At 35.4% G+C, this 12,017-nt stretch overlaps 1 protein-coding gene across 1 annotated transcript; it reads right to left on the bottom strand.

Moving 5' to 3' along the window:
• Positions 1–2,580: 2,580 nt before the first annotated feature.
• LOC107193658 (membrane metallo-endopeptidase-like 1) lies at positions 2,581–11,633 on the bottom strand. Its single transcript, XM_015583147.1, is given in 19 exon segments — positions 2,581–2,887; positions 2,890–2,917; positions 3,647–3,814; positions 4,416–4,552; positions 4,626–4,693; positions 4,764–4,815; positions 5,133–5,191; positions 5,262–5,371; positions 5,761–5,937; positions 6,042–6,132; positions 6,214–6,316; positions 6,395–6,536; positions 6,905–6,997; positions 7,078–8,229; positions 8,550–8,758; positions 9,053–9,136; positions 9,287–9,448; positions 10,042–10,193; positions 11,560–11,633. Coding segments are annotated over 19 exon segments (3,207 nt in total). The 3' UTR covers positions 2,581–2,741.
• Positions 11,634–12,017: the final 384 nt, after the last annotated feature.

Below are 12,017 nucleotides of genomic sequence, written 5' to 3'. Positions count from 1 at the left end.
TTTTATAATAATGCTAACTTACGAATACAAACATTTCTTTTATACTCTGTAAACTGCTGTGGGTCGTTTTCACCCACGATATGTAAATCAGAAGAACGTCAGATTCATGCATATCGTAACAGTTACAAAATCTCTTAAATGTTCATTTACTAGGTACGTTCACCCTAAACGCATAAAGTCGCGATCGGATCGTTGTTCCAGAGAAATTCCAATTTGTTTCTCGCCCGACCAGAAAGAAAAATGGCGCCTTAGGGACGGGGAGCGATCGAATACGAGGCGACCGAACGGTTGGAATCGCGGGGGCAGCCCCCAGCGGCGAAATTTAGCAATTCTAACCACGTTATCGCGACAACACGACCGATCGTCGCGAACGGCGATAGTTTTATCGGTGGGATATGCGCATTATAATGGGATGCATCCGTTTCTAAACGGGCGGCCATTTATTCCGATGAATCAGAGCGTGCTTTCTCTGGCCTAGCGATCGCTTGCGCGCGCGAGCACCGATCCCCATGCCCGTTCGATGCGGCATAATCGGTAGGCGAGTTTCACCACATCTCTGTTTGATCTGTGAAAGTGTTGGAGAGGCCTGAAGATGAGCGCTCGTGCTACAGTTAGGTAATGTTTCTTTTGCCCGATCTAATTTACTGTCCCTACATCGATCTACAACTGTCTCAACGCGATTGCAACACCCGAGCCGTTAACGATGCAACGCGCAACGACCCGCTTGAGCCCCGCTTACGCTTGCTGATATAACCGCGGATGACTTATTGCCGGTGAACAATGTTACGCGTCGACTCGGTTTCGTCCCTTGTTCTTTTTTTTGTAATAATACCGAGATATACACGATATGAAATCGTTCTTCATGCGTCGACGAGGATGATGATGATAATTAACGGTGGACTTGAACACGTAAATATCAAGAAATTATGGTAAAAAGTGCCATTAAGGAATATATCAATTTTAAGAACTATTGCTCGGAAGATTCTTTTCTTTTAAAAATTAAAATTATTGACATAAAAAGGATTAAGAAAACTGTGTTTAGCCCTTTATGTCCTGAAGGAATATAATATTTCCCTTTGCGTCGTTGTCAGGTGACTATCAATGTAGTTTTCTCGCAATTAGTACTAGAACTACCAAAACAGTCGAAATTACTGGTCAGTAGATACACTCTTATAACGATCTTTTACAAAAAGTTAGTTAATTTATAAATTTGTATATTTTCAAAAGTTTCTCATGTTTATCCATCTGGCAGAAATAAACACACGTTTATCGTCGGTAGTTCTGGTGTTAAATCTGTGGTCATCAACGCGTCAAGAGATCATTATTACCGATCATTATGACCAAGAAACGTAACGATTCTCGTTAATGCGCCCGCTGAAGTAACGTTTCGAGTGCGAAAGGTTAATTTCTATAATCTCTCGTTGTGCAATACCGCGAACGAGGGTCCCCTTCTCGGCGCCGCGAAGACAGTGAAATTATATTAAACGGCCGCCGGCGCGTATAAAATAAAAATCGAAGAGAAAAAAAAACAATCAGAAGAAACAAGAGAGGATCGGTTTACTTTTACCTGCCGCGGCGGTTAACGATCGTTCTGTCATCACCGGCGAGGTATCATCGAGGACTACCTTGAAGTCGACGACGAGTCCCTCAGCGTATCTGGTAATTACGGGAGTTCAAGGCAACGTTCGGATAAAAACTAATTGAAACGAATGGAAAGGGACGGGACTCGCGAGGATGAGAAAAATAGAAGGTAAGGTCGAAACCGATTTATCGAGCGAGGAGCTTGACACTGAGAAAAGGTTGATTTATCGAAGCATCAAATATGAAATCGATCTTATCGCGATGTATTGGGTCTTCGTACAGATGGTGTCCAATAGTAAAAAAAAAAGAATGAAAGGGAGTAAAAAAGTTTAAATGTTGGTTTTAAACAGAATAGTGATTGTTTATTTTATTCGGCCTCCCCTACCATTTCAACCGTTGCGCACTGTTTGGGTCAATTAGCCCTAAACTTTTTTTGGTATTTTTGTTATTGATTTTAATTTTTAATTATATTGTTTATCAGAGAAATTTGTGAATTAATCTGACACCAGTAATTTACATGTATATATTTTCTCATATAGGATCACCCCCTTCCCGGTTGTACCATTAATACCGAGACACCCTTTTGTGTTTAATTTAAATGTCCAGGGCTACTCACTCTTCCCCTAACGATCAAGCGATATGTACATGTATTTCCTTAATTCGATATTAAATCAAGTTTAATTTAAGGAACAGTAATGGAACAATTTATTGAACAGTGCACGACGGTTAAGGGGACCATTTTATTTTTCGGATACCAAGTGTATTATTTATATCAACATTACATTACTTTTTTTATAACTGTGAACAATTGAGATAGAACTATAGTATGTACTTATTTCTTTTCATTGAAGCATCCATCAAACTCCAAATTAAATGAAAAACGCATTAATATTTATTAAATTTCTTAATAATCTGACGTTTAGGTAATCGTATATACTATAAACACATAATTATTGTACTGCTATTATTCTAGTCAGCTCATTTATTTATTGTGTCTGTTACACGCAGAACTAGCGAAGAATAGATACTAAAAGTATACCAGTCTGAGGAAACGTGGAAGGATACATACACGAATTGGAAAAAAATTTAAACTAACGCGTGAGGATACATTATTGCTATTGTAAACAAATGTAAACGATATGTTTTTAGAATTATTTCCATTATACCCATATATTGCATTTCTTTTCGGGATTCATACGACTACCAACTGGACAATTGAAAGCTTTGGCGAAGTCGTCTGAATTCGATACGGAACCAATCACCCTGAGTCGACCTGTGCTGTGCACGTCATACATCTCTTCCGAATAAACTCCGGATTCTCGGCTTCACACCACAACTGTGAATCAATTGTTATAATTTTCAAATATTTATTTAATTTTACGTTCATTTCATTACGTGATTCGTATAATAATAATGATAATATTTACTTATTTCGACTTCACAGCCCAGAAATAGATTTAGTTTACTACTTATTCTTCTAATAACAGGCGAGAGAGTGAATTGCTTTTATAATACATTTCATTTTTTTTTCTACTGGCAATTAAGATATTCATATAATTTTCACATTTATGTTATACTTCTACATGAGTATAATTCTATGTCGACTTTCAAAATAATTATATGTATATAAATCTATAATATTTTATACTAAATAATAAATGTATAAATATCGAATATTTATGGAAATATAAGGGTCTCACGTGACTGGTGGTACATCTGTGTTTTTACGTTTTTTTTTCTCGAAGCAAATAGAAAGCAATAAATATCCACTGTTACTCCAACATAAAATTATATTTGTGTAGAAGATACCGTAAATGTGAAAATTATATGAATACCTTAATTTTCAGTAGAGAAAAAGAAGAAATTTATTATATTATGAAAGGAGGTCACTCTTTTTATTAGAAGAATTAATAGTATTGAAAACTGAACTATAACAATCGGTACGAGTAAAATTCTACATTCATAGATCCGTTCAATAAACCTTGATAATTGTAATTTTATAATAATTATATTGTATGGTAATTTTCTGAATAATAATTATAATATGAAAAAGAAAGAGACTTACGTTGGCAAAGGATAAGAAGAAGGTTTGGTTGTTGTCAAATTTCTCCAGGCCTGGTAACGCTGGATCCGGTCTATCACATTCTCTTTGTCTTCGTTGGTAAGCTCTGAACACGGCTTGTAGGCCCATTGTGTCGGCAATATTTTCGCCTGCTGTTTGGTTACCGTAATCCTACGATTTTTTTTTTAATATTTTAAATGTTAGTAATCCCTTCCCTAAGATTGTAAAATAAATAAATTATAATAAGTGTATAGTATATAACAACTAAATCCCTTTTTGCTACTAAATAATAGAAACCTAATTGCTGTGAACCGTACGAATGTTCGAATGCGAGTTATCGATACGAGATTTTTTATACAAACGTGTATCTTCCCGTGTTTCTGAACGATTAAATATTCGAGGTTCGCCAAAGGCATTACAAAATTTCCCCTCCTAATTAGTTGTGCCATTAAGGAGAAGGAAAATTCTTGGATTTGCCCAAGTGATGTAGAGGTGGGAAACCTTTATATCAGAGCGAAACAGACGCCAAAAAAAAATATGACGAACGTGGTCACAATGAGATTTGACCAGGGACTTCTACCGAAACGTAAAATACCGGTATTTTCGGTTGAACCTTCGCCCTATATAACCCTATATAAGCCGTACCCTTATAGAAACCGAAAAAAATACCGGTATTTATTTCGGTTTTCGGTAATATATCGATTTTGATATAGCTTTGATAGCGTAGAAAAAATTTTACATTCATAAAATGGATGATTAATGAAACATTTACCTCAACCGTGAAATTGTCTCCTTTAATGAGATCATATTGGTTGAACTGATGAACGAAACAGTCGGCTCTCTTATTGTACGCCGCCGCCATTGCAGATAACCATTCCATCTGCTCGCCTGTCCTATCATATAAATGACCTGGAAACAATGAATTAATTATTATTTATTAAAGTTACGTACGATATGTGTTTATCAATAAAATTTCACTTACCTTCGTCGTCAAAACCATGATTCACTTCGTGAGCCATGATAACTCCGATAATACCGTAATTTACGTTCCTGCATTAAAAACATTACTATTAACGACTCCATTATATAAATAAACTTATAGTAAAGAAGATAAATTTACCATGGTCTATTCAGAGCGAAGAAGGGACTTTGGAAGTCGACCGCGGTGATTGCTGTATTAAATAAAAATATTCTATAAAATTTCCGTTGCTCCATCATTGAAAATAATTAATTCTAATGTCTAAGATTTGTACACCTTGGAACGTATAAATTTGAATCAAAATCGTCAGTCTAAGTATCAATAAGCTATGGAATGCATTTATAGTTTATGTAACTTTACGAAATGCAATCGAATAAAAAATATTAATAAAAGTTAAAAGTATCAAAAAATTGAATAAAAGTTATAAAGTTAGAGTACCAATTAAGTGATTTAATAGAGTTCCTGTCACAATTTCATTGTCAATATTAAAATATCTCTTAATATACGAACCTATTAAATTTTCTGTTGGCATGAAGAAGGCATTCAGCATTAGAGGATCCAAAGAGTGTCTGTAAACATTAATAACTGTATGACACTACTGAAGAATATTATTGTTAATGTCCATAAATAAAATCTTACTCAGGGGGTTGTTCATCATCCTGTTGTTCCACTACTTGCTGTAATTGTTTCCACTTGCGGTATCGGAAGTAGCTCATTACATTTTCATATAAGGATGGGCCAACCGTGAGCTTTAACATTCATTAATTCAATATTCATAAATTACTCTAATTCAAGATGCACATTTGCAAAACTCAAGTTGGTAGAGAAAGTCCTCATCATCAACGTATTTTAAAAAGAACATTTTATTAATTTCTCTTTGTCTACTCGCATTTTTTGTCCACTCAAATGTATCAACTTTTTGTTCAATATCAAGAAATCTATGAATGTTTAAAAATAATTCATTTCTCTTGTAGTAAACACAATAGAATTCTTGTCTTTCAATTGAAAATTCCCAAAAAGAATATTTAAAATCGGAAAAAGTGAACATTCAGCCGACCATAAGGCAAACACTTATAAGCGATATCACGTGTATTTATCATTTTCAATTAAATTAATTATCGTTCAAAAAGTAAATTACCCCGCGGAAGTAGCGTTTCACAAGTGTAGTATTTTGGTACCAATCTGGGTAACCAACTAGATTCTTCATGTGCACCAATTTGTCCAAAATAAAGTGTTTCGTGTCGTCGTCCATCCACGTCGATTCCTTGATCTGATACTCGACCTCCTTTTGTATGTCGTCGATCATGTCTCTGGCCTTTCGTGACAGTGAATAATATTCATAAAATTATAAGGTAACATTTCCAAACACAAAAAGAATGAAAAAGGACCTAAAATATATTTTTATCTAAACATTTTTACCGTTCTCGCTATCTTCTCGGAGAAATGCTTTCTGGTATATTCGTACCCCACTATTTGAGACATCTCCACCATCATTGTGCACTGCTCCTTTCTACGAAAACGTGAAATCAAACGTATACAACAGAATCTATAACTCTGATATTATTGTCGACAAACTGTTGTTAAAAATCACCTCGACTCAAAAGACATGCCTCCCCAATCTTCGGACAATTTTCCCAGGTCCTCTGTCGTGAACAATACCAGTTTGCTAACGAAGAGCCAGTGAATATAATTGACTGAAATGAACAGACAGCGACGTTACTTAATGGATGATATTTGCTAATGATTAAAAGAAAAATTTGCCATCTTTTCACCGATTGTTTCACTCGGAGTTTCGTCAAGCAACGAATGGAGCTTCTCGAAGTAACTGGGCTGTATTACCGTAGTTTCTAAGTCACCCTCGACCTCCACACCTGCCTCGTCGAATAGTTTATGCACCTTCCGTTTCCAATTTACCTAAACGTTAATTATAATAATAAACACTAAATGTTTATATCAACTGTTGATTACAGTTGGACAATTCAGCAATTAACGTTGAAATACCGACTCCTCTCGATTATAGTCCCGAACTCGGGTCCACGCCGAGGCAATAATCTGACAGGGAGAAATGTTTCAGACCCTCGTAAATTCGTTTTTTGCTCAAAGCCCGAGCCTTGGCAACAAAAGCAGAGGGGCAACAAAGTATGCACTTGACAGGTTCGTGTGGGTTTGGTGGAGACAACACCTGGACAATAATCGTGTAGAACAAGCCAGACTATAATCGAGAGGAGTCTGTAATTACGCCGCCATTTTGAAAAACACTGCACGCAAGCGAAATACATTACCTTGCTATTTTGCGTTGTGGACTCCAAAGAGTTATAAGTTTCCTGGAAAGAATCCAATGTCGTTTCCAATGGTTCGTAGTCCACAATCGTGATCTGAAGAGTACAAAAAGAAATTTCAATCAACTCTAGGGACTAACATCTGTGAAAGAGGTTAGGTTAATCAGTTCACTTACTTCTCCCAATTTAAGTATGAATTCCATCAGATTAGCGACACCTTTTTCCAATCTCTCCCGCGATGGCTCTAACCCTCTGGCTTTTGATAGCACTAATGCCACAGATAATATATATTCGGTGTATTTCTCTATACGCTCCTCTCTCTCTTCTTCACTATTATCATCATCATCCTCATCATCATCATTTTCATCCTTTTCATCGTTTCCATCATTTTCATTATTATCTCCATCATCATCGTTCTTTTCACCCTTTCCGTCATCGTCGTCTTCCTCCTGATCCTTGTCCTCATTTTCATTATCATCTCCACCTTTTTCGACAGTGACATTACCACCATCTTCGTCGTTACCCTCAGTGTCAACCTCATTGTCACTACTGTCTTCGTTATCCACGTCATTACCTTCAGTCTCATTGCTCGAAAGCATATGTCTACGTTTCGATACTTTTCCCTCGATATGATGGACTCCGTGATGACCAACACTCTGCTTATGACGCTTATTACCATGAACCTGTGTCGTGACCGTCGTCTTCGATTTCTTCGTCCTTCCATCCACATGTCTGCCTGATCCTTTACCCTTATTATTTCTTCTTCTACCATGACCCAAACGTTTATGGTTCTTATCAGACACTTTAACGCTTCCATCTTCGTTCTTTCGTTCCAGATCATTCTTCCTAGTGGATGCTTTAGTGTGATGACCTACAGACAGGTGTGCATGCCTCGATAATCCTCCATTTGCCTTCGATTTTTTATGATTCCTGTGCTTGGCGTGTTTCCGTAGTTTACGAAGAGTGTTCTCCACGATAATATCCCTTTTCGTTCTTCTCCTTGTCTTCCTATCATCACTGTACTTTCCCGACACTGTCCTTCCATTACTTTTCCTTCTATTATGACCCAGCCTACCGTGACCCCTTCTTACTGATACTTTTCTCTTTCCTGTTTCTTCCACTTCGTTTTCGTCTTCGTCCCCTTCATCGTGTCCTTCATCGTCATCGTTGTCTTCGGTTTTTTTACCATTTTCCTCACCTTTCTCCTTGCTACCTTTCTCCTGACTACCCTCCCCGCTCTCGTTGTTCTCATCGCTGCTGTCCGAACCGACGTACAAGCCCGACGAGAGGAGTCCATAGATACCGGGAGGCAAATGAGGAGTATCTAACTGTAACATGAGAGAACAAAGCGAAATGACGTAGACGTAGGCGTTGATATAACATAGAAAAAAGAATTATTGACGGGTTGACTGCTCTAGCGAAAATGTTATTCGAGGCTCTGTTAACGAGATATTAACGAAAAACCCAGACGCGCTCTGATTGGTTGGGGTTTCTCGTTAATATCTCGTTAACAAAGCCTCGGATAATATTTTCGCTAAGGAAAAAATTGTTTCAAATCATCCCAGAAACTTCTAATTTCCGGAAGTCGAAGCTATTTTGGAACACCCTGTATATGTATAGAAATAACTTTTATAGATTTTTAACATACCAGTAGAGTTCCATTGTCGTCGTACGAAAAAGCACCGTACGATAGGTCGTGGAATGAGTTTAATCCCAACAAACGAGCGAATTGGTCGTCGACTATTTGCCAGTTGTACACACGATCGTCCCATTCGCCTTCTTCCATTATCAACGGCCAGCCACCGTGCCTCCATAGCGTGGACAACAATGGTTCGACTCCTTTGGCTCGTTGTGACTCTATAAATTAATTTAATTAGAAATCATTGTTTCCATAATATTTACCCTGTCACACACGGTGTACAGACTCCTCTCGATTATCGTCCCGAACTGATGTAAGATGTTTTACAAATGAGTAATAATTATAACAAAATGTCAAACAACTCGTTTTACTGTTGATAAAATATTTCTACAATCGTTTTTGTAAAAAGTGAACGTTCCGATCGTTGAAAATTCGCGAAATTAACTGTAATTTGTGTTATAGAATTCGCCAGATGACGCAAGAACGACAATCAATGGAAGCTGAATAAATACCTATGTCGATGCAACTTTGGTACCATTTTTTCGCCAGTTTCACGGCGAACAGATCGTCCGGTTGCTCAGGTGTTTCAATTATTTCTGAAAATTGCAAATCATCACAATCGTAAAATTTTCTTCGTTATACATATACCTATGTATGTAATATTTTACATTATAATTGGAGAAGTTAAATTGTATTGGATTTTTTAAATATGTTCAATAAGATCGAATTAGAAAAATGGCACGAACGTTCAACTTGTTTCTCAATTTTCTTCTGCACCATGTCCCACAAGCTCCAACTTGACATATTCTCGGGAACAGGATTGTCATTCGACCACTTTCCGCACGCGTACTCGTAAAAATCGTCGCAAGGATCCATGGACTCGTCCATACTATCCTTGATCACCTTTGCTGTTTTAAAGACAGTACAACGTACGTTTTAAATAATAAATACAGAAAAATAACAAAATTACATAGCATAAAGTATAATATAACTAATAGCAATGGTATCACAGAGATCGAGATCAATGGTTCTTTTTCGTTGAGATTAATACAAAAAAATGATCTTCATTGGTTAAAACTGTTTCTTTACCTAAATCGAAATTATACAAATAATATTGTCACGGTAGTCATCGATTTAATTACGACAAATCAACAAATTTATTTTATTTAATATCTTTGGCGAAGAAAAGCTTGGCTCAAAAAGCACCAAGAAATAAAGTTTCAACGGTTAATTAGCAATTAATAGTTAACAATTATTATTTAAGACTTCAGTTAGGAATGTTTTAAATTGTAATTATATTTAATTACAATTAACTACAACATCGATAATCCGCATAGTTAATATTAAAATAAAACTTTAGGCTTCATTCCAACCTAAATAAGCTTTATTCGTTAAGCTTATTTCCCGTTATTTCAACTAATTTTTGCATGAACTTTACAAGTTTCGAAAAATGAACATAGCAATTTTAGGTCCACAAAATCAGGTAATAGACAGCACTTACCAATCAACTTGCACTCCTCGGTCTCGCACAACGAGCGCTCCTTCACTTCATTTTTGACAGGAATTTCGCGTTTCGCGCCAAACAGACTGTCCAAGCCGTAAGAATATGCCGGGAAATAGGGATTGGCGCTTATAACAGCGCCTAAAGACGCTCTAAAAAAACATTGAAAATCAGATCAATCAAAAATCTCATGTAGGTATATCAATATTATGTTACTAAAAAAAAGTATCAAGATTCATGTAATAACTATATAATTTTTTTCCAAATATCTAACGGATGAAACAAATTTTTACCAGATTACAATTTTTCTAAATTAATTCCTAAATCTGCAAATTTGCATAAACATCCACAGTCTATTCAATAAATAATATTTAACTTCTTATTTTACGAATAAAGCAATGGAATTTTATGACACAGCGTATGCTTTAAATAAAACTCGTAAAAATACATCAACCCCTACCTGGTGAGCTGAAAATCTTCTTACTTATTACACAACTATTTGTTTTACATTGTAACGAAATAAAGCATTGAAATAAAGAAGCGTTCTTTAAGTAACCATTGAATATGTGTAAAATATTCTAAAAATATTCATTGTACTCCTCAGACCCCACCTCACCAATTCAAGATAATAACGAAACTGTTTATTGCAAACATAATTGCATTTAGCAATGGAATTTATTTAACTACATAAATTGTGAGAGCTTTCGCCAGAAGCTGGTATTGTAAAATGTTTACTTACAAGATCAAAATCCGGATCATTTCCGCGACGAGAGGCCAATCTTCGCGAGAACAGAAGTTGGCCTGACCAAGTGTCAGTCAGTGTTCCCTTTTGCGAAATGCCACGGGTGAACGATGGGAGACCACTTTATATCCATGGAAAAAGGGGAAGAAGTACCGATAGTGTTAACAATAGTTTGATAATACTAACACCTCACCTCGAACCAGATAGGAAAACAGTGCATCCTCTGCCCTTGGGATCTTATAGATAATTTATTTTAGTATCTCAATGTCACAACGAGAAATGGTCGTCCGTTATTGAGATTCCATTTCCTTCCGTTTCGATAGAGATGATTATGTTCATTAACAAGGCTACAATGAATTTGATATCTGAGATGCAGATATATTTCATATTCTGTTTCAGAAAATCATTTTTGAAAGTTCGAAGGATAATGACTTATTTCGAAACGAATAGTTTTAATCAAAAGAAGATTCCATTTGGATCGACACACTGTTGTGAATGAATTATAGGCTTATTGATAGCATGTTTAACGATTTCAAGATAAGTAAAATAAAGTACATTGGATAACGACATCTACTATGCAAGAACCTATGTAATACTTAAGAATTGCAGAATTGTTGAAGAGTATTTGAGTTTTAGTTTTTTATAATAAGTACAATATTATGAATGTTTATTTAAAATCACATTTTTATGTATTAATTTACAAAAATAGGTGTGAAAAAGAAATTTAGTTAAGAGAAATTGAGATTACAGTAAAAATAGTGGTCAATATTTATTACCGTGTCGATTTTATTGTCTTTTGCCTATTTGCATCTATAATTAGTGCATAAATGGCACTTCTAACAATAGCCATTTTAATTGTCTTAATTTTAATACTATTGAGTAGTATTGTAATCTTAACCTTAATCATTATTATTTTATACGTTCATATATGTATATTTAATGTTGTTAATTGTTTTAGTAGGGAAATAGTTGTAACTCTTAAAATTCTCTATAAAGTCGTTAATGTTTAGAATAAAGTGGTATATTTATTTACTTTCTACAGAATAGAATTTATATATACTTTCCTTTATTTACTTAATTAAACAAAAACACATCCTGTAATATATCTACATGTAGATAGACGAAAGAAAACACAAGCTTTACTGTGTTTATGTTATGTTAATTTTCATTTTTAACCAAAAAAAGTCTTAATTGGCTTAAAATTAAAAACTGTTTGTGAAAAATTTGTTTATCA

This window comes from Dufourea novaeangliae, unplaced genomic scaffold (genome assembly GCF_001272555.1).
Source record: "Dufourea novaeangliae isolate 0120121106 unplaced genomic scaffold, ASM127255v1 scaffold25, whole genome shotgun sequence".
Lineage (NCBI taxonomy): Eukaryota > Metazoa > Arthropoda > Insecta > Hymenoptera > Halictidae > Dufourea > Dufourea novaeangliae.
The sequence above is the reverse complement of the archived record's forward strand: the minus strand, read 5'-3'. Positions and strand labels throughout refer to the sequence as shown.